Source organism: Canis lupus, chromosome 34 (genome assembly GCF_048164855.1).
Source record: "Canis lupus baileyi chromosome 34, mCanLup2.hap1, whole genome shotgun sequence".
Taxonomy (NCBI): Eukaryota; Metazoa; Chordata; class Mammalia; order Carnivora; family Canidae; genus Canis; species Canis lupus.
Genome location: NC_132871.1, coordinates 14729298 through 14753045, shown reverse-complemented (window position 1 = coordinate 14753045; position 23748 = coordinate 14729298). Strand labels below are relative to the sequence as shown.

The 23748-nt window shown below is 33.3% G+C and overlaps 1 protein-coding gene across 15 annotated transcripts in view; it reads left to right on the top strand.

The window, feature by feature from the left end:
- Positions 1-23748, top strand: part of DYNC1I2 (dynein cytoplasmic 1 intermediate chain 2) — a 59345-nt gene that overhangs the window by 2846 nt on the left and 32751 nt on the right. For 4 of the 15 annotated variants that reach the window (XM_072811175.1, XM_072811177.1, XM_072811174.1 and 1 more), the window contains exons 3-6: positions 1796-1913; positions 12875-13019; positions 18973-19032; positions 21173-21288. In XM_072811175.1, coding sequence (XP_072667276.1) covers positions 1796-1913; positions 12875-13019; positions 18973-19032; positions 21173-21288 — 439 coding nt within the window. Of the gene's footprint in view, positions 1-1795; positions 1914-12150; positions 12169-12874; positions 13020-18972; positions 19033-21172; positions 21289-23748 lie in introns of all 15 variants that reach the window. The other 11 variants (XM_072811187.1, XM_072811189.1, XM_072811186.1 and 8 more) reach the window with 5 other exon arrangements.

Genomic DNA, 23748 nt, shown 5'->3' with positions numbered 1-23748 from the left:
AATAGAGACCATTCTCAATAGAGTTCTAGTAAATAATCTCCTGTGTGTTCTGATTTTTCACATCACCATTTCATGTACAGCAAATATACATTGACCCTGAGCTAGAGCTATTTTATTTGTTCCTGCATTGATATGTACATTTTCCCCAACTATTTGGACAGATTTGTATACTGTTACCACAGATACGTTTTAAATGGTCAGTGTAAGATAATTTGTCCTAAGGGTGCCATTGGTACCAAGGTTTTCTATTTGATAGCCAATAGCCAAGACTTCTAGAAATCTCTTAAGGGAAAAGAAAAATCAGAAAAATTGAAAGTATGATTTATGTGCAGCATTGCTATGATGTTGTAAAGGCTTGTAAACTGAAGAATTTTCTGTGATACATTATCATAAGAACATTGGAGGTTTAAGTTAGCTGTTTGATTAAAAGTTAACTGATAGAAACAGGAGTCCGATAGGCAGATCCATTCCAAAGTAGTATCTATATAGCCTTAAACCCTTCAGTGCTGAGAATGTATTTGATTTTTGTTTTCTAAAGATGGCTATAAGTGGCATAAATAGCCTCCTGGGGGTATCTACTACATGATTTATAGCTAATTTAAAAGTTATGAAACATCACAAGAGATGATTTAATAGTATTAAACAATGAGTCTACTAATATATTGCTGTTTATACAGATAAAGTGTCAATTTGATAATATAGCCTGTTTGGCTATTTTGATGAAGTTTACTGATGACCTCTTTAAGTTAAAATGGTATTATAGAATATAATGATTGACAAAATTCACTGCATATTAATTGTATGAGTAATAGTTGTTTGGTCAAAATAGCCATCTGAGGTCTATATGTAAAACTTTTCCTTTGAAGGCTTAGATTTCATTTGAGATGTTTTGGATGCTTTGAGATTATTGAGGCTTATCTAGTTTACCTGGAAGATTTTGCTAAAAGTGACTGAAATAAAAGCTGACAATATTTTTTTTTTAAGATTTTATTTATTCATTCATGAGAGACAGAGAGAGAAAGGCAGAGACACAGGCAAAGGGAGAAGTAGGCTCCATGCAGGGAGCCTGACTTGGGACTCGATCCCAGGTCTCCAGGATCACGCCCTGAGCCGAAGTCGGTGCTAAACCGCTGAGCCACCCGGGCTGCCCAGCTGACAATAATTTTGATAACAAATGTTTTATGTTATGCAAAAGTGAATTTTAACTTTACCAAATTCAACCATGTTTTTAGTGTCATAAAAATAAGACCTATAGTTTAAAAAGACAAAAATAAAAACCTTTCTCCAGATGAATTTTTGACAAACATCTTCTACACAAAATTGCATAAATACAATGAAGACTTCATACAGAAGTTTGAGGTATTCATACTGATTTTCAACAAATCACATTGTCCATTTACTTAAAATTTGTTACCTCTTAAATAATTTAATCTTTTTTTTTTTCCCACAGTGTTGTGATATTTATATCTAAGCTTTTGTGCCACTAGAGGAGGTTTCCACAATTCTTAACTGTGGATAACAATTTCAAACTATAGATAAATAGAAGTTGACTGTACTTTTTGAATTTATCTATTAGGTAAAAACTTTAATGGGAACTCCTTGATTATGAATCATTTGGAGATTACGTACTAGAACTCTATGGAGAATGGTTTTCATTTAATATAATGTGCGTTCAAAACTCAGTCTATCCCCCAGAGTATACAGTATTAGTATATTATTTAAAATACACTTTTTTTTGCAAACGGAAATGTTTCATACCCTATGTAAATTTAAGTTTTTAACTGTAAAAATCTAGACTGATCAGAAGAAGGAAGCAGTCGCTCCTGTGCAAGAAGAATCAGATCTTGAAAAAAAAAGAAGAGAAGCAGAAGCATTGCTTCAAAGCATGGGGCTGACTCCAGAATCCCCCATTGGTAAGGATGAGAATATATCCATTTATAAGACCTAAGAATAGATGCTATTCAGCTCAGGTGTATCTGAGATGAATGCATCGACTTTAATATATTCAGCATATTTTTCATATTTGTCTCTTAAAAATGATTGATCTTCTAATTTATTCAGAATTATATTTTTTCACATGTGCCAATATATGATTATTTTGTTTTTTTAAAAGGGTTGCAAGATTAAGTACTTATTAACATACACTGAACAACCAATTGACTCTTCTTATTAAATCAGTAATTTATTTCAACATTTGTTGAATAGGTTTTCTGTGCCATACTGTATTTAGTTCAAAGATGACTGTGATTCCTTATCTTAACTCTGTATTTTTTTCTGTAGGTTAAAAAGAGGTATAATAAATCAAAGTTCTAAAAGTTTTTTTTGTATTTAGAGGTATAGGAATGGAAGGAAAAGGTAGCCGCCTAATTTCATTGCTAATAAGGGAAATAGTATTGGTAGCTTATTTTGGCAGCAATTTGACTTGCTCTTTTTTTTTTAGCTATTCATTATGATAACGGTACTAAACCATAAAGCTGAAATAGTAGAGATACTGAAAACAGTCTAATTACATGTCAGAAAGCATTAGGTGCTTGCTTAAAATAATTCTGATCTGGACGCTGTTACACAGTATTTTAGTTTGACATGGCCTTTGTCATTTAGGGTTCATTTGTGGGCTAATTCCATCTAGTTAAGGGGATAAATACCAGAAATAGTAACTGCTATTTGCCTGTTGTGAAACTACAACACAACTCTTTCTAGAGCTGATATTTCTAGAAGGTTTCAAGATGAAAAAGCTTTCAGGTCATTTGCTTTTTTCTTAATGGCAGAATTTGAAGATTGAAATATATTAATTTATATGTATTTAATAAGTTTACATTGTATATTGCAATTTTAAAAGTAAATCAATCAGAACCAGCATTGTTAAAATAGTAACTAAACCAAGTTCCTTGTTAGTTGGATGGTCTTTGATCAGTTTTTCTGTCATTGGCTTTCTTTTTCTCCTGCAGAAATTTTTTTTCCTTTTCTGTTTTTAGGACTTCAGTTTCACTGAATTCACTTGCTCATATTTCTCAGTTCATGGCCCTCCTCCATTATCAAGTCTTGAAAGACCATTCTTCAAGGGGGGTGGGGTGTGTGTTTCTCCTTCTTTCCCCATCTCCAATTTCATTTCCCTTCCCAGTCTGCATTAAGTACCCATTCTTGCGTTTTTAACTTTTGATCTGTCCTACATGTGTTACACATTTCAAAGTTTCACATGTGTGTGTTTGTATGTTTAATATACATAAATGGCCTTGTATCATTTTGTTTGTACCTTTTTGTCAAGCAGTATTTGAGACCTACCCATGTTGCTAAGTACAGATCTAGTTATTAATTTTTGACTGCATAATATTCCAATGTATTTTACTTATATGTTCCCCAAGTAATATGTACTTAGATTGCTTCTATCTCTTTGCTTTGCTATTACAGTCAATACTATAAAGAATATATACTTTCCCATTGAGAACTGTGGAAAAGTTTCTCTGGGGTGTATGCATAAGAATTGACTTGCTGTGTTATTGTGTTTAAGCTTACTTACATTTATTAGATTCTACGTACCACTCTCAAGAATGACTACTGGTTTACCCTCCTAATGCCATTGAATGAGAAAGTGACTATTTTATCATATCTACATCATCACCTGATTTTATTCAGCTTTCCAGTTTTTGCCAATTTGATGGATATAAAGTAGTATATCAAAATGTTTTAATATGAATTTATCTTTTTATACTGAGGTTGATGGTTTTTCAAATATCTATTTTTTGTCTTCTATGAATTGCATATTCATATCTGTAACCTATTTACTATTGGAGTTCTTTATCTTCTTGCTGTAGGAGTTCCTTGTATATTTTAGGAGAGGACTTCTTTGTTTTACTCTTTCTAAAAAAAAAGAAGCCTTCTCTCAGTCTATTACCTGTTAACTCTGTTTATAGTATCTTTCATTGAAACTAATCCTTCATTTTAATATGTTCTAATCCTTCATTTTAATATGTTCAAATCCTTCATTTTGATAATAGAGCTGCCAATTATAACCCTTTTTGGTACTTTTTGGTCTTTTTTTTTTTTTTTTAAGAAATCCTTTCTTTGAGGACACAATATATATTTTCCTACATTTTTTCTTTTTTTTTTTTTTTAAGATTTTATTTATTTATTCATGAGAGACAGAGAGAGAGAGAGAGAGAGAGAGAGAGAGAGAGGCAGAGACACAGGCAGAGGGAGAAGCAAGCTCCACACAGGCAGCCCGACGTGGGACTTGATCCCAGGTCTCCAGGATCATACCCTGTGCTGAAGGCAGCGCTAAACCCCTGAGCCACCCAGGCTGCCCCCTACATTTTTTTCTATTAGGCTTTATAGTTTTAACCTTCACCTTTAGATGTTTGGGTTATATTTTTGAATATAGTGTGAGTTAGGGATCCAATCTAGTTTTCTCCATATAGTTAGTTAATTTTCTCAGTACTATTTATTAAATAGTTCATCTTTTCTCTCACTGATATCTGATGCCAACTTTGTCATACAATCAGTTCCCATATATTCATGACAGTTCTGGGCTCTGTATTTTTACTGTTGATCCAATTTGTCTGGTTCTATACTATTAACCCATGGTTTTAATCAGTATGGCTTTGTATTATGTCCTAATTTCTGATATAGGAAATCACCCCTCTTTTTTCTTCTTTTTCAAAATAGCCCTAGCTTTATAAATTTTTCTTCCTCTATAAAAAATTAAACTTTCCCCTCATCCAAATCTTGCTGCACCATATGCTACATTTAGTGATATGTTTTTAGTTTTTTTAGATATAGAAGATTCTCCACCCACTACTTTTTGCCCTATGGCATCAAGTTTTTGAAGAGAGCGGGCTGGTCTCTAGGATGTCCTACCTTCTGGGTTTATATGATGGTTTTCTCATATTTAGCTTTTGTTCTTCTATCTTTTGTATTTCTTCTCAACTGGAAATTAGACTTAAAAAACTTGTTTGGTTCAGGTTGAACATCTTTGGCAAGAGTATCTCATAAACGATTCTTTATACTTCTTGTTATATCACATCAGTAGCCCATATGCCTGGTTGTTGGGCTATTGGTGATGCTAAGATTGATTACTAGGTTACAATTGTGACTGCAAGGTCTCTCCATCATAGTTATATTTTTATTTTCCTTATGATTATCAGGTAGTATCTAGAGGTGATACTTTGGCACCATGTGAATGTTCAGCTCTTCATCAACTTTTTACCAAATGATTTTAATACTACTTGGTAATTCTTATCTAAATCAGATATTAAATTAGGAGTTGCAGAATTGTTTTTATAATTCCATCATTCCATCTGCACTTATTGTCTGAAATTCTTCTGTAATGGAGAATTTTCCCTCAGTAATTAGATTTATTTGGTTACTGTAAATGAATTTCCTGTTAGAAAAGCAGAAGACATGCTTGATTTTTTTCAATTTAATTACTAATCACCTCTAGGGGTGGCAGAGATTTGGGGTGTATTTTTTAAATAGATTAGCTAATACTTTATTTACAATTTTTATATATATATTTCTAAGTGAATTTGGCTATCTTTCTTGTAGTGTCCATGCTTTAGTAGTTATGATTTTATTTATTTTTTAAAAAGATTTTATTTATTTATTCATGAGAGACAAAGAGAGGCAGACATAGGTAGAGGGAGAAACAGGCTCTCCACAGGGAGCCTGATGTTGGACTCGATCCCAGGACCCTCGGATCATGACCTTAGCCAAAGGCAGACACTCAACCGCTGAGCCACCCAGGTGCCCCAATGGTTATGATTTTAAAATAAATTGGACAGCTTTACCTTTTGCTATTTTGTAGCACAGTTTGTATAAAGGATAGATGTTACCTGTTCTTTAAAACTTGGTAGAATTCAATTGTAAAACTGCCTGGGATTACATTTTTTTCCCCCAAGGGTTAGTTGAGAGCAGAGGTTATTAGCCATTTCAGATCTCTTTGTAAGGTTATAGTCTCTTCAAGTTTTCCATTTCTTTTTGTATCAGTTTGAATTTTTTAAAACCATAATAAACATTTATTATCTCTCAGTTTCTGTCCATTAGGAATTTGGTAGTGACTTAGCTGAGTGGTTCTGGCTCAGGGTATGTCATAGCATTGAAGTCAAGATGTCAATCAGAGCTGCAGTTATCTCAAAGCTTGCCTTGTGCTAAGATTTGCTTTTAAGGTGCCTTACCCACATGGGTGGTAAGTTGGTGCTGACTGTTGTTAGTGAGAGGCCTGAGTTCCTATCTACATGGGCCACTCCACAGAACTGCTGGAGTATGCTTGCAGAATGTTAGGTTCTCCAGAGTGGTGCGATCCAAAGATAAAGACAGCCAAGAAAAAAGCTATTATTTTTATGACTTACTCTTGGAAGTCATCAATTCCACTATATTATGTTGATTGGAATTCACAAAGTATTTGGGCATGCTTTAAAACTGCCAAAGTATTTGCAGTAAATTCATAGGTCTCGTGATATTTTGAGATGATCATATGCTTTTTTCTCTTGTAATAGATTAATTTGATGATTTACAGTGATAGCTTTTGTTATGGAGAAGCATGCTTACATTCTGGAATAAACAACTTAGTTATGAGATAATTTTTTTCTTATGTGTTGCTGAATTCATTTGCAAGTATTTTATTTGGGAGTTCTTCATCTATACTCTTAAGAGAATCATACCCGTAAATTTTTCCCTTTTATTATATATCTTGTCTGGCCATTATAATAGATATAATGGTATCTGGTTATAGTAGCCACATTAAATGAGTTGTGTGGTTTTCACCTTCTTCTGTTCTCTGGCAGATTCCTAAAAAATCTTTCCAGTATTTATTTAAAATTATACCTGAAGAATACAGGATACAGATGAAAGCAGTGTCTACCAAACTTACTTGACAGTAGCCCAAAATAAAAAATACATTATATATCATGACCCAGCATGGATACTTGTTTTTCTTTTCACTACAGAATGTATTTAATAAATATTTTTTAATTATAGAAGGGTAAAAATACTGCCAGAATATTCAAGAGGATTTATTAAAAATGCCAATCTCTTCCTAAAATAGACTTTTTTCTTTTTTTTTATTCTGAAAAGAATTTGTTTTTTTAAAAAAGATAGAGCTAATAAAGTGTCTTTTAGCTTCTCATTGGTAGAATCCTATTTATTTGGTGAGTTGACTGTTTTATGAGAGACCCTTGAGAGCAGGGAAAATAACATTTTTATCCCTGGTGTCCAGCACAGGTTAGACACTTAAATGTTTGTTCAATTATTATTAGGCCATATGTCTTTCTACCTTGTAAGGCCAAATAAAAGCCATCTGCTTTAAAAGCAAAATCAAAACCTGATTGTTTAAATTTCAGAAAAAAGCATTGTGTAAATTGAAATTTGAATATTTCATAAAAGAAGCATGGCTTTTTTTTTTTTTTTTTTTTTTTTTTTAAAAAGCTAAATCTAAGTGGCCAGTTTTAAGAAAGTTAATTTTAGGTACAACTGTTTTCAAGACATATTGTATCCAATATAGAGTTCTTAAGCACTGATGATTGAAAAAAATAAAGTCATTCTCTTTTGATGTATAACTACTGTTTTGATGGTCTTGTAAAGAGATGAAAACAGACACTGTCAATTATTCTGCAGCCTGAGTCTGTATCAACAAGGCACAAAACATTGATTAGTGTGACAATTTATTATCTGGATTTTCTTTATTAGGAAGAAACAGAAAAACTTTGCCAGTCAAAAATAATTATTGCTTCATTTATTTCCCTTGCATGCCTTTTGAATATCTTAAATCTCATTTAAAAAAATCTCATTTTTTCCCAGTTTTATGAGAAATAATTGACATATATCACTATATAAGTTTAAGGTATATTGTATGATGGTTTGATTCACATATATTGTAAAATAATTTAACAATAGGTTTAGTTAACATCTGTCATCTCATCCAGATATACTAAGAAGAAAAGAAAAGAAATTTCTTCTGATGACAACTTTTGGAATCTATTTTTCTTAAGATTTTATTTATTTATTTATGAGAGACACAATGAGAGAGAGAGAGAGGCAGAGACATAGGCAGAGGGAGAAGCAGGCTCCATGCAGGGAGCCCGATGTGGGACTCGATCCTAGGACTCCGGGATCATGTCCTGGGCTGAAGGCAGGCGCTAAACCCTGAGCCACCCAGGGATCCCTAGAATCTATTTTTTAAACACTTTTCCTATATACCATATAACGGTATTAACTATAGTCATCATATTGTATGCTTTATCTCTAGTACTTATTTATCTTGTAATTGGTAAATTGATGAGATGGAATGAATGGTTCCCATGTACCAAGTCATTTCTTCATGTTTAGCCTAATTTTAACAAATTATTCATTATAGTATTTTAATACCACAGAATTTTATTCTTTTTAAAAATATTTTATTTATAGATGAGAGACACACACACACACAGAGAGAGAGAGAGAGAGAGAGATACATAGGCAGAGGGAGAAGCAGACTCCCTGCAGGGAGCCCGATGTGGGACTCGATCCCGGGTCTCCAGGATCACGCCCTGGGCTGAAGACGGGTGCTAAACTGCTGAGCCACCCAGGGATCCCCACAGAATTTTATTATTTATTAATTTTTTTAGAAAAAGTTATCTGATGTTCTGAATTACATTAAAGACAATGAGAAAAAAAAAGAAAAAGACAATGAGAGAAATGAAACACTTAGAGGAGACTATTGAGAATATTTAAATTTCGTTACCAGGAGAAGAGGCCATAGAAAGGGAAAAATTAATATTTAAGAGAGTTAAGGTTTAAAGCATTATATATCAGGACAAAAAAAGGAAGTTATGAAAATAAGTTTTTCAAATGTTATTGTTCCAGGCTAAGAGTATCCACAAGAGGGCATTATTGTAGTGAGGGCTGTGTGTGAGTATTCAGTATCATAGATTAGCTAGAGGAGGGCTTACAACTTCAGGTTATCTCAGAAGCTCACTCCTTCCATTTTACTGTATCTACCAGCTCCTACTCCCTCCATTCACATTCCTTGACTGTTCACCTTTCTAGGTTCTTCTTCCTAGCAAAAGCCCCTTCTTGCAGGAGGCTTTCTTCTACCTGATAAATAATTGGGCTGTGCCTCATCTATCATCTCTGAGATGTTTGTGTGGTTCTGAGTGGTTAACTCAAACTTAATTCTAAACATAAATCTGGGTGCATTCCTAGGTAATTTCTAGTTTAAAAATATTCTAGATGTTTCCTTGCAGGCCAAGAGACAACAGTGTTGATTTTTATATCCTTGGAAGGCCAAAATCTAAACTGGTAGGAAAGGCCTTCTTGATTGAGTTTTTGTTCTAGATAATTAAAGAGTCACAGTCTTTTCAATATTACTTATGTGATCAGTGAATCCCATGATATAGATTTGTTTTTCAGTTTATTCTGTATTTCTCCTCTGGTTCTCAAAGAAGGAAATAAGTCTTTGCTCTTCATGAACTTCTAAGAAACTTAAATTCGTTCAGATATTCACCTATGTTAATGTTAAATCTTTTGTGCCTTTTTAAAGCTTTGTCTTAGGCTATATAAGAGATATATTTATATATAAGAGAGAGAGAGATAATTGGAGTGAAAGTAATGAGACTGAATCACTGTTCTTACTAAGCAGATTGTATCTCAGATACTTGGCAAAAGCTAATTAGTAATGGCTTTTGTTATTTTTATATCTGATTGGACTCTTAAATCATCTTTACAAATGAATTCTAAAGTTGAGTCTTTTTTTGAGATTTGAAGTGCTATGAGTTCAGAATTTTTTTTTAACCTCCCTGAATGCATGCTCTTTGCTCTTAGAGGTTGTTGAATCTGAGAGTATGGTGGCATTGCCTTATTGTGCAATTACTGTAGTCTTTGATTTTTCTAGACTAATTATGTTGAAATATGGTAGTGACCAAACAACACTGCCATTCCCTTTTCTGTTAATACTCTTTTTTCAATAATGATAATTTTCTTTTTCTAGGTTTGCCTCTTCTGTAGTATACATTATTTATTATTGCAAGATGAAATGGGTGAACCAGATAATTTTGAGTGTTAAATGAGTCCTTTCTATAAGCTGGCTTGAAAACTGCCTTTTGTGAGAAATGATGGTATAGCTCTGGGATGGAGATTTTTTTTGAATCACAAATTTGATGTCATGGCAATTAATTTTGCTTCTGGCTGATAAACTATAATAATTTGGTAGCCTTGCTCCTGTAACTTATATTTATCTTGGGAACTTTTATTTTGACACACTTATTGGCTAGGTTAATATGTTTATGTATGTATAATTACTGTTTGACTTATTTCCATAAAGAATTTGAGGGAACTTTTTTTATAATGTAGTCTTAGCTAAGTAAGATACTGTTGAATTTATTGAGTTGAGTCAATGATACTTGAAGTTATCAGAAAGGGGGAAAAATGCAATAAACTGAAAAAGAATTTTATACTTTATCACAAATAATTAGATTAATAGGAATATTACTGTTTTCCTCCAATCTTCTTAATATATATGTATAGTTAGAAAAATTATTCTCCTAAGCATTAAGGAATACAAAATTTCTTCTTTAATCTTTAAAAGAAAATCTTTAATATGAGAAATTATGATGCTTCACTATAATAAACACATACTTGTGCTTCAGCAGAGTAGGCAAACTGGTATGAGATACTATTTATTTCTGTATCGGTTGGGACTTAGACAAAGGAAAAACCTCACATTGAGAAACAGACAAAAAGATGAGGAATATAACCTAAATGAAGTTAGGGGGCATTAATGTCATTTTATTTTTTTAAAGATTTTATCCATTTGTTTATTTGAGAGAGATTGAGAGTGAGAGAGCACAAGCAGGGGGAGCAGCAGAGGGAGAGGGAGGCTCCCTGTTTGTCAGGGAGCCTGCTATGGGACTTGATCCCAGAACCCAGGTATCATGAGCTGGCCTGAAGGCAGACGCTTAACTGACTGAACCACCAGGTGCCCCAGTGTTCTTTTATTTTTGTTTTATTTTATTATTATTATTATCTTTTTTTTAGATTTTATTTATTCACAAGAGACACAGAGAAAGAGGCAGAGACACAGGCAGAGGGAGGAGAAGCAGGCTCCATGTGGGGAGCCCGATGTGGGACTTGATTCTGGGGCTCCAGGATCACACCCTGAGCTGAAGGCAGATGCCCAACTGCTGAGCCACCCAGGCGTCCCATATTTTTAGATAGAAATCATATTTAGCTACTTTAGGTGTTATACTCAGCATCTAGCACAGTGCCATCCACTTGTGAACCGTATGAAGGTGATGTGGTTTTATAGTTGTTTCTAAGAAATTTAGTCACAAAATTAGAAACATTTAATTATTTTTTTATAGTCCTTTGGAATTCAAGAATTAATCGCTGTATCTCAGGAAACATTCTAGCTGTGTTTTTTTTCTTCTAATCTTACTATTGGTTACCAATGGAATTTGCCATTCAAAAAATAAAGATGATTAGTTTTCTACCTGTGTTTAAGATGTAATTCATCATTGGGGTACCTGGCTAGCTCCGTCAGTAGAACATGTGACTCTTGATCCTCAGGGTCATGAGTTCACATCTCACATTGAGTGTAGAGGTTATATTACCAAAAAAAAAAAAAAAAAAAAAAAGCAAAAGATATAATTCATTGTACTAAACTTGTACATTTTGTAGATTAGCAAACCCAGCTTCTTCTTTTGTATCATGTATAAACATTTAAATATAATTTTAAGGGTTCAATGAATGTTACTCTCTCTAAAACACAGATTTTTAATTAAATACATCTTTAGGTTAGTTCCTTTGTAATTAGGAACTTCTATTTTCAGTAGACTATTAAAAGGAGGGCTTGCAACTCAACATACAATGTGTCAGTCACTTAATATTATATACTGAAAAATTATTTTAAAAAGATACTTGGGATTGGGGAGATTTATGGTAAAATTTAACCAGAAGATGGCAGTGATGATCCTCCTATACTTCCTGCAATGGTAATCAAAATGTTTTACAAATGTAATAGCATGAAATGTGCACGTTTAAGTGTTGATATATAATGTTAAGAGTGATGATTTAGGGGAAAGCATTTGCTGTTTGTTTTATATACTATGAAAAATGTATATTTTTCTATAAGAAGGGATTAAGAATATTTTGGGTGTCTGTATCTTTGTCTGTACACTTCAGTTTTTTCTGAATACTGGGGTAAGGAAGTTATCATAAGTCTTGCCTTGTTTAAGTTGCATGCATCACTTTATGTTATGCATCATGTCTAGAAGGCATGCTGTTTTATGGCCTGTTTGCATTTTTCACCCAAATTGCTGGAACTAATGGACATTTTAAAGGAGCCATTCCTTTAGCTGTAGTCATTTTCTTTAAAATGGCCCCTTTTCTTTGTGGGGGGAATAGGAAATCATTTAAGGTATTTCTGAAATAAATTGTTAGATGAAAATTAACATTTTAAAATGAATCTCAGAAAATTTTTTAGTAGTCTACTGAAGAGTATAAGTTCCTAATTACAAAGGAACTAACTCAAATGACTTTTGAAGAATATTTCAGAGTTTTGATTTTGACAACAATTATAAGTAATATTTATAATATCTGGTGATCTTAAAAGTGAGAAGTTAGAAAGGGGGGAAGGAATGCTCTCCTTTGAAAATTAGTGCCCACATTTGGTGTTGGCTGGGATGAAGATGCATCCTTTCATAATCTTGCTTTTTTTTTTTTTTTAATATAAAACCCAAATGCATTTTGCCAGAGAAATTGCATGAATTGTCAGCATGCGTTGTTAACTTTGTCTTTCTCCTCTTCTTTCTACTGTTCATTTTCATTCATGTATTTTTGTTTTTTGGTTTGCCATTTTTTTTCTTTTTTGTTAATTACTTCATGTTAAATTTTGAAACGTCATAAGCTGAGCAACCTCTCCGTGTAGTAACAGCGGATACCTGTCTATTTCACTATTTAGTCCCTCCTCCTATGTCTCCATCCTCCAAATCTGTGAGCACACCAAGTGAAGCTGGAAGCCAAGACTCTGGAGATGGCGCAGTGGGATCTAGGTACAGTAAATTTCTTTTAATAGTCTAATGATAGAATGCATTTGGTGCCCACATACTGTTGATGCTTTAGAGAGACTAAATAGCTATGTTGAAACTAACATTTTGCAATCTAAGTGGCATAGAAATTATTTGTTGTAAATTAGGGAAATTTTTTTAATAGTATTTTAACTGATTAATTTAGACTGAATAGTTAATTGATTTTATACTAATTATTTTATATTAAAATAGAGATGTTAATTCATTAATTTTTTTATTTAAGCATACTACACAGGTTACTGTGTAAATTATTGTATATATAACATAAACAATGTAAATAGTGTATAAATAGTGTATGATAGTATAAAAGTATAAATGTAGTATAAATGGTATAAATACAGTGTAAAATAGTTTATAAATAATGTAAAACCTCTTTGTTGTGCTTAATTTTCCATTCAGTAATTGAAAATCTAAACAATTCAGTTTAAACCCTTCAATTGTGTTGTATTGAGTTATTAATTCTAGTTAAGATAGAAAACAGTAGTGCCTAAAATATCAAATAGAGGTAACTGCTAAGGAAACAGGAGTGTTTACTGTCTTGAGGGTATTATGCTAAATGAAATAAGTCAGAGAAAGACAAATACTGAATTATGTCACTTATGTGTGGAATCTAAAAAAACCCCCAAAACCAAAGAAATCCAAGGTCATATAGATACAGAGAACAGATTGGTGGTTGCCAGAGGTGAGAGATGGGGAATGGTTGAAATGGGTGAGAGTTTCAAAAGGTACAAACTTCTAGTTATAAAATAAGTTGTGAGGATATAATGTACAGCATAGTGACTACAGATACTAATACTATATTGCATATTTGAAGATTCCTGAGAAAGTAGATCTTAAATGTTCTTATCACAAGAAAAAATACTTTTGTAACTATGTATTGTGACACATGTTAACTAGAATTGTGGTGATCACTTTACAATATATACAAATATCAAATCATTATATACCTGAAAGTAATGTAATATTATATATATATATATTTTAAAGATTTTATTTATTTATTCATGAGACACAGGCAGAGGGAGAAGCAGGCTCCATGCAGGGAGCCCGATATGGGACTCGATCCCGGGGCTCCAGGATCATGCCCTGGGCCGAAGCCAGGAGCCAAACTGCTGAGCCACCCAGGGATCCCCAGTAATATTATATGTTATACATACTCACTTAAAAAAATGTTTTCTGCCAAGTTTTCCTGTACTCAAGTCTTCCTTATAAAACTATATTTCATATTTGTTTTAGGATCCTGCACACATGTTGAGCCTTGCTTTCCAAAAGTTCAGTAAGATTTCAACCTCTCTCCAAAGACTGTATTGGGGAAAGTATTTTTACTTATTCCTTTTTGACATATGCACACATATGAACACACACGCTCGCTAACAGCAAGTCTTTTAAAAACAGCATCATACTTTTTGACTCCCTGTGACAGCTGAAATGAGATTTAAAAACATAGTTAAAAACTTTATTCAGAATCCTCATTTAGGGCAAGAAGTTAAATGTCCTCCTGTGAAAAATCTTTTAACACACCTTTTAATAGGAAATAAAGTTTCTTATTAAGTTTCATCTTTGTGCCTGAGTCCCTCTGACTGAAGTTATAAATAAGTAATGAGTATTGAAAAGACAAGAAAAAAGAAACAAGGGAGCTAGATAATAAACTCAGTATTTTAATCGATTTGTGAATAATCAGGTTGTCATTAACAATTAGAAGACAAAAAAGTTTCACCAGTTTGGATTTGAGATGTGTTTTCCAAAACTGTTTCGTAAATAGAACCAAAATTGCAAATGTAAGCTACACTGTCATGGAGGTAAATAATAAAACCATCATTTAAGAAAAATCAAAACTTAAAAAAAAATAATAGTACCTTATAAAATACTATATATTATAGACTAAAGGCTAAATTTATTTAGTCTAAACTTATTTTTACGACTAAGTTTGTCTCATACTTCATACTTTTCGTACAAATATGTTAATATTCCTTTGCGGATAAGCAAATGGTATTTTCAGGAGAAAGCTTTTTTCTCTTCTGCAGCATTACTTTAGTACAAATATTTACCCAAAGACTTATTGTATTTATTAAATTTATTTGTATTATAAACTATTTTTATGTAGATAATTTACCATGTTCATTTTGAATTCTGTGTTTTTGATTTTGAATAGTAGAAAGAGGGCAGCCCCGGTGGCGCAGCGGTTTAGCGCCGCCTGCAGCCCGGGGCATGATCCTGGAGACCCTGGATTGAGTGCCGCGTCAGGCTCTCTGTATGATGCCTGCTTCTCCCTCTGCCTGTGTCTCTGCCTCTCTCTCTCTGTCTCTATGAATCAATAGATAAAATCTTTAAAAAAAAATGAATAGTAGAAAGATTATTTTATTTTATTTTTTAGAAAGATTATTTTAAATGCCACATCAGCAAGTTTGCTTTTATTTTTTTTAATAGAAGTCTTTTTTATTTTTATAAAGCTGATTCTTTTTTTTTTTTTTTAATTTTTTTATTTATGATAGTCACACACAGAGAGAGAGAGAGGCAGAGACATAGGCAGAGGGAGAAGCAGGCTCCATGCACCGGGAGCCTGACGTGGGATTCAATCCCAGGTCTCCAGGATTGCACCCTGGGCCAAAGGCAGGCGCTAAACCGCTGCGCCACCCAGGGATCCCAGCAAATTTGCTTTTAAAACTACTTTGTAACGTCTACTTGGTTTTATTCATTTTTTTTTTAATTTATTGATTTATTTGGGAGAGAGAGAAAGAGAAAGAAAGAGGGAGGGCAAGGAGGGGGTGGTCAGTCTGAAGCAGACTCCCCAGTGAGCACAGAGTCTAACTCCAGGCTTGATCCCATGACCCCTGAGATCATGACCTGAGCCAAAACCCAGAATTGGATGCCCAATCAGCTGAGCCACCAAGGTGCTCCCGTCTCCTCAGTTTTTGAAATTAACATGAATTAGAGGGGCAGCTGTGTGGCTCAGTGGTTGAGTGTCTGCCTTCTGCTCAGGTTATGATTCTGGGGTTCTGGGATGGAGTCCCACATCAGGCTCTCTGAGGGGAGTGTGCTTCTCCTTCTGCCTATATCTCTGCCTCTCTCTCTCTGTGCCTCTCATGAATAAATAAATAAAATGTTAAAAAAATACATATGAATTAGAATATGTCCTTCTGAGTTTGACTGCGAAACCCAGAGTTTATTAGAGACCCGTTGGAATATTGTGAATTGGTACAGGGAGTAAATACTGTTAAGAAAAATATTTATTTGTAGATAGGATACATATTCATCAAATTGCCAATATAATGTTAAATACTAGATAGATTATTACAGAAAATAGAATATTCTGGTCCTTGCCTTCATAGAACTTACATTCTAATGATTAAACCTTAAAGATATTATTCACTGTACTGAAAAGTTCGAAGCATAGAGTGCTAACTTGTGTTTAAGTTTAAAGTATAGATTTTTAATAAGTTATAAAACAAGAAAATAAGTATTTAAATATCTTTCGGGGTATTTGTTCTTATTAGAGAATGAATATAAGATTTAGTTTCTTTTCAGTTTAACAGGAGAACAAAAAAAAAAATCCTCCTTTTGAATGAGATAACCTTGTCTTTTTTTTTAACTTGTGTCTTTTTAATCTTAGTACATATATTGTCTCCTTTGAGAGCAAAGATTCAGTTTTAATTATTAACTTTTAAGAAGGCTGTGTATGTTCTTTTTTATGTATGTATGTATACATGCAAGAGTAAAAACTATGACTTCTACATCATCTCCAGATTCCATATAGGGAGATAATTAATCTTGTTAATTGGTGATTAATGAATAGCATTTCTAAATATATGGCTTTTTAAAAGAATGCTAATATCTGAGAATGAGACAGAATGAACTTGAATTGAGCAGGCGTGTTGGTAATGAAAGAATGAAGAGAATAAGAAGAAATATCACAGGAAAATACATGAAGATGTGTGAAATGTATGAACCTATACACACAACTCTGTTAACTGGGCAAGACAGTCCAAGATCAGTACACTCAAGAAGAAGGAAAAAATATATTAAACATTACCAAATGTGATATCAAGACATACCTGAATCATTATTTCCAAATGCCAAAAATTTCTATTGGGCCTGGTTGTAATTTATAAATAAATATAAAAGGCCATGAAAAGTGATATCTCTAACTCTGCAAATTCGGAGTTGAATTTCATTGTTTCTAGTTCTCTTTCTCAGTCACTTCTGTTATCTCTAAAACGTAGCTAACAGTTACTCAATTTGGTAATCCATATTTCTTGATCCTTGTTCCTTTTTCCATTCTTGATCATTTTATCTTTCAGGCTTTTGGATTATATTGGAATTTTACTTTATATGTCTGCTGATGCCTTTAATAAACATAATACTGTATGTTGTGCATGTATTTTCGGTACTGGCTATATTTTTAGATAACGTTTTATTTAATTTTAGACTTAAATGACATCCTCAACAAGGAGCTGTGGGTCACTAATAGCAGCTATACCTCTCATATAATGTAAAGTCTGGGGACAGAACATCCCTTGGAGAGCACCTCGTAGAATCCTTTCTGATTTAACAAAGCCTATTTGTTGCTATTTATTGCTTAGTAGATCTTCAGAGTGACCTTTTCTTTGCATACACACAATCCTGTTTAAATCCCAGAATCTTTCTTTATATTTTTAATATAAAGAATCTCTCTAGCTCAATTTTTTTTAAAGATTTATTTATTTGTGATATACAGAGCGAGAGAGAGAGAGAGTGGCAGAGACACAGGAGGAGGGAGAAGCAGGCTCCATGCTGGGAGCCTGACGTGGGACTCGATCCCGGGACTCCAGGATCGCGCCCTGGGCCAAAGGCAGGCGCTAAACCGCTGAACCACCCAGGGATCCCCCTCTAGTTCAGTTTCATCTGTTTTCATTGGTAAATTGCTTAGGCAAGTAAAATATAGAAATCTTTATTGTATTTAAATATTGTAGCTGTTTTAGTTCTATAACTTATTTAAGTATATATTAGACAAAAAGGTAGTACTGAATATATTGTGTTTAACTTTTTAATAGGGACTATGAGCATCATACAGTACTGTACGTAATTATCTTATATTCTACTAACTTGTGAGAACGCCAGTGTGATAAAGTACCTTTTGTTCTAGTAATACAAGATTTAGTTTAAGTGGAAAAGATCCCATATAAGTTACTTACCTGTAGGCAAGGCTAAAACACAACCAAATATTTATTTAGAATTGATACTCTCTAGAAGTTTAGTTAATTAGGTAAGTCCTTGGAACACAAAATATTTTTCCTGGGAAAATTTATTTTTTCCTAGAGACAGAAATCTTTAGTTGTTTTCTAAAGCAGATGACATGTAAGCCCAAGGCAGTGCTTAACCCATAAATTACATAGGGGTCACATTTTGGAAACTTTAGCTTTTTTGTATCCCAGTGGAATAGTCTTTGGTTTTCTTACCTAAAGGCTTATGTGTTGATTCATTTCCTTTACCAATATGACAATTTCCTGCACACATTTAATGCTTTGGGCAAGATTACAATATGTTAACTAAGATGTTTCTACTAATGTTTTTTTAATTAAGAAAATTAAAATTTTAGTTATTTTTATAGTCTAGCTTGTTTTCCAAAAATCATGTATTATTCGTGTTGTTGGATGCTTTGGCTGTTCTTGTCCATTATTAGGCAATATTAGCTTCCTGTAATCTGAAAATACTGTCTTTTAACTATTCTGGGTTATATGTTTGCATCTTTAACCACATTATGCTTATGGCGTGCATTAGAGCATTGAGTGATACCTGGTATTTTTTTTTCATACTAACCAGAACATGTGGTTTTTAATTGTGAACAGTATTTTAGCTTTACCTATTCATAGAATGTATTTGCTTGACTAACTTATGGCCTTTTTTGCTAACGCTTCATGGTTGTCCTACAACCATTTAGGACGCTGCATTGGGATACAGATCCATCAGTTCTTCAGCTTCACTCAGATTCCGATTTGGGGTATTGAATAGATTTTTTACCTTCCCTCTTTTATAATTAATTTGATTCTTTGTGAAACTGTTACTTAAATTTCTAATGTACAACTATACAGTTAGGAAAAGAATTAATATTTTACTGTGACACCTCATTTATCCTCTATCATTAGTGAAAGAAATATTTTATGTATCTGATTTTCTAAGTACCTAAGTCTACCCATTTAAATGTCCAAAGTCCTTTGATTATCTCTGTAAACCTTTCTAAGCTGTATTACAAACTTCCCAGACTTTTTCTGATATGTATTCTTCATGTAACTGAACCTTTTCTGAGTTACTTGATATAAATATTAATTTATTTCCTGATGATTTCTGAGGTTTTAAGAGGAACAGAGCTGTTAGTCATTTATACTATGGCCCCAGATTGCCATTGATTTATTCATTAATTCATTCATTTATTTATTCTAGTCTCCAATGCAAATTATATATGTTTGTTGCTGCCGTTGTGCCTTTTACTTAATAGCTCTTTTCCATTGTTAATTTGTACCTTCTAAAACACGTGACCAACACCTAATTTGGAATTAATCTAAAGTAAGAGTAAATAAGTCTTCAATTAGGGCATGTAAGAAAAGTATATGAGCTTCTTGTACATTAACTGGAAGCTTCTCTGTTGACTGCCCTGAGACTCTCTCCACCCTTAGTTGCTTCCTTATTCTCAGAAAAAGTGGCTTTTGGATAAGTGAGGTAATACCACCCTACCCTTCTACCCCTAAATCTTAGAGTATTTTATTTGTTCGTTCTAATATTGTGATTTTTTTTTTTTTTTTGTCTAATTAGAACCTGTATGCAGTCAAGTTAGTAACTTGTTCCTTATGTTCTTGACTTGGCCATTTTTTCCCCAGATATGTGAGTGATTTACTTTTCAAGTAGTTTATATCTTAAAACTCAGAATATAGTGTTTCTTATTTCAAATTTTATTCTTAGAACACAAGATTACTTCAAGTCTGCTTTAAGTTTTCCCACTTAATTCTTTGATTATGTACTTTTTTTCCCCTTTTAAAACTAAGATATTCCTAAAGTGGAAAACACATTAAAAGAAATTGTTATGGCCCACTTCTGGGACCCTAGAGAAAATTAATCTGTTTAATTACTAATTTTATTATACTTTTTTGTATAGGATTTTGAAAATGTTTTATTAGAAAACAGTTAACTATTACATATCCATATATATTTCAGATATCCTGCTTGATTTTCGGAAGTTACAGCAATGCTTTTATTAGATATCCTTTTAAGTCAGTCTTATAATAGAGAGCCTCTTTGGGAGTTTGTAAGCATACTATATTATTTGATTAAATATTTAGACATCTGATAAATCAAGAAAAAATCTTCCGTATACCTAATAAAAGAGATTTTTCTTTTCTTACATTTTCCTCAGCTACAATTGTCTTCTGTTTGTCAAAAAAAGAATGAATTCTGCCTATTTAAAACAGAAGTGACTTTAAAACAGAAGTGTATTCAAGATACCTGTTGCTTTAATTCAGGTGTAGAATATTTGCATTGTAGTTTGTCCGTATATGAATCAAGGACAGTCCTGACTATGCAGAGATTAGAGATTTAAAAGTTTAAATATTTCATTTTAAGATTTAAGTTATATGATTCTCAATTTCTGCAAAGTATAAGTAGAAGAAAGGTTTTCAACAGAAACTTATTTTTCATTCTTAAACCTAAAGCCTTCTAATGGTGAAGGAAACTAAATGTGGTCTGAGTGAGATCCATATATCTGACTCTTCAAAAAAGTCTGGAATCATATCCCTACTAAGAACAGTACTCATAACCAACCATATTTAGTCCACTCTGAAATTCCTGTCCTCTAACTCTATTATTACCCACACATTTGCTCTAAGAAACTAAATTATTTGCCTTTTTAAAGTGAAAAACAAACATCTTGGATGATTCAGAAATACCTTTTGTCTTTGCTATCTTCTAAATTCTTTTGTTAGAATGAAGCCAATTCATTGTTCATCTAAAATTTCTTGAATAAAACAAGGATTTAAATTACAATTTGGATGTGCAATGTTTAATTCTTAATTTTCCAAAATAACATGGTTTGATGTAGTTAAAATGTTTCATTTGTTGTATTTAAAAACATTTATCTTCACTTTTTCTAGACGAGGACCTATTAAACTTGGAATGGCTAAAATTACACAAGTTGATTTTCCTCCTCGAGAAATCGTCACATATACAAAGGAAACTCAGACTCCAGTTATGGCTCAACCCAAAGAAGGTGAATATTTATCCTAAATATGATGGTTCTTAAATTCCCATTTTGAGTAAATGAATTCTTTCTTTTTTTTCTCTTCCTTTCTTTTTTGTTTTTTGGCCTATTTTGTAGGGAAACATAATACTAACACTTTAAGATTTCCGTATTAATGTGTTTGTTCTTAGAGTTTTAAAACCTTTTCTTTTAGAAGTTAATAAAAGTATAAACCATATGTATGGTTTTTAATTTTGTTGACATAAACTTAAGTTTTTAATCTTCATTTTGTCATTGATATGTGATGCTTTAGAATCCGGAAAGCTGGGATCCCTGGGTGGCGCAGCGGTTTGGCGCCTGCCTTTGGCCCAGGGCGCGATCCTGGAGACCCGGGATCGAATCCCACGTCGGGCTCCCAGTGCATGGAGCCTGCTTCTCCCTCTGCCTATGTCTCTGCCTCTCTCTCTCTCTCTGTGTGACTATCATAAATAAATAAAAATTAAAAAAAAAAAAGATTCCGGAAAGCTTAGGAATGTTCTATTTCTCTGTCCCCAAGCATAATCCTCTAAAAGAATATATCACACAGTAAATGAAACCATGTGAATTATGTTCTGTAGAGCACGTGATATTCTGATATGCTGTCATTGTTATGTTATCCATATTAATGAAGAACTCCAGACCTAATCTTAAACTTTTGCTTTTATGACTTAAGGGCTCTAGTGTGTTGATTTCGTAAACAGCCTTTAATCTGTATGAAATAGAGAGATGTATACATGGACATCATATTGAATGTTGAGTCTTTTGATTCTTTTTCTTTTTAAAGATTTATTTGAGAGAGAGCAAGAGCAGGGGCAGAGGGCAAGGGAGAGAGAACATCCTCAAGCAGTTTCCCCGCTGAGTGCAGAGCCCAACTTAGAGCTTGATCCCAGGACCTTGAGATCATAATCTGAGCTGAAATCAAGATTCGGCCACTTAACCCACTGAGCCACCCGGGTGCCCGAGGAGTCTTGATTCTTAAACCAGAAGGAGAAGGAGTTACCATTTTTGCATTGGGAACTAATTTTTAAAATCTTATCAGATAGTTAATGATTCAAGTATAAAGTTAATATGATAGTTCTTGTTTTTTCCAGTTAGGCTAATAAATTTATGTCACACATTAAAGAGGTTTTACATAATATATGTAATACAGGTCCACAGTTTCTTATCTAAAACCTTTGAAGCCACATATGTATTCGAATTCAGAATTTGTTAGATTTTTGAGAAGTTACTAGTAAAGTATATGTGCCGTAAGTAAACACTCCAGCTGCATCCTGGGCATTAATATTTTGGCAGCAGAAGATAAGAATATTCAAACTAAGTAAAATAAATAATGATTATAAATAGCTTTACCTCTGATCATGTCAAAGCTTACCACTAAATGAGTTACAGATTTTAGAGTTGCTGTTATTTTGGATTGTGGTCTCATAATTTTCCTTTTAGCAGTCAGTGCATAAGGAATGTTTTTTCTCTTTGGCCAGGAAAATTTATTCCTGTTTAATTGTGGAATATAAAACATTAAAACTTTGTTTATCAAGTATTTTTAAAATTTCAGTTTCATTACTGTTCACTAAGGAGAAGCAAAAATAATATTTACTTCAGGAAGCCCAGAAAATACAAGTAAGCAAAAAGGAGAAAAAAGTCTTTGTGGTGCGTGGGTAGCTCAGTCAGTTAAGCATCCAACTCTTGATTTTGGCTCAGATCATGATCTCAGGGTTGTGAGATGGAGCCCCATGTCCCAGCATGGAGTCTACTTAAGATTCTCTTTCCCTCTTTCTGCCTGCAACCCTGCTTTTTTTTTTTTTTTTTAAAGATTTTATTTATTTATTCATATGAGAGAGAGAGAGGCAGAGACACAGGCAGAGGGAGAAGCAGACTCCATGCAGGGAGCCCGACGTGGGACTTGATCCCAGGTCTCCAGGATCACGCCTTGGGCTGAAGGCGCCGCTAAACCGCTGAGCCACCCGGGCTGCCCGCAACCCTGCTTTTAAAAAGAATCCTTGAGACCTTTAGCTGTTACCAAAAAAAATCTTTAAACTTTCATGTTTATATATACCTCAAAAGAAATTAGGATTATACCTATTTACAGGCTATGTACTTTTTAACAACTCTCCTTTCCCTGCCCAGATAGGATGGAGGTGAAATAAATACCTTAGACTTTTCTGTTCACTTTCATCTTGTTCCCAAAAAGAGTTGACATTATCATACGTACTATTACATTTCAAAAATTTTGAGGAAATCCGGGTAATATGTTTACCCAGGACTTTTTTTTACTTGATTATGTGAATGTTCATTTCTGTGGATACATTGATTGGTAAAATAGCTTTCACAGAAGGAAAATCCTTATCTTACTAGAAAAAAAGCCACTGATGATAAACTTGAGACATAAGCGACTTAAAGGAAAGATGAAGTGTTGAACAGTATTAAGAATATTAATACTGCAGGATTCCATAA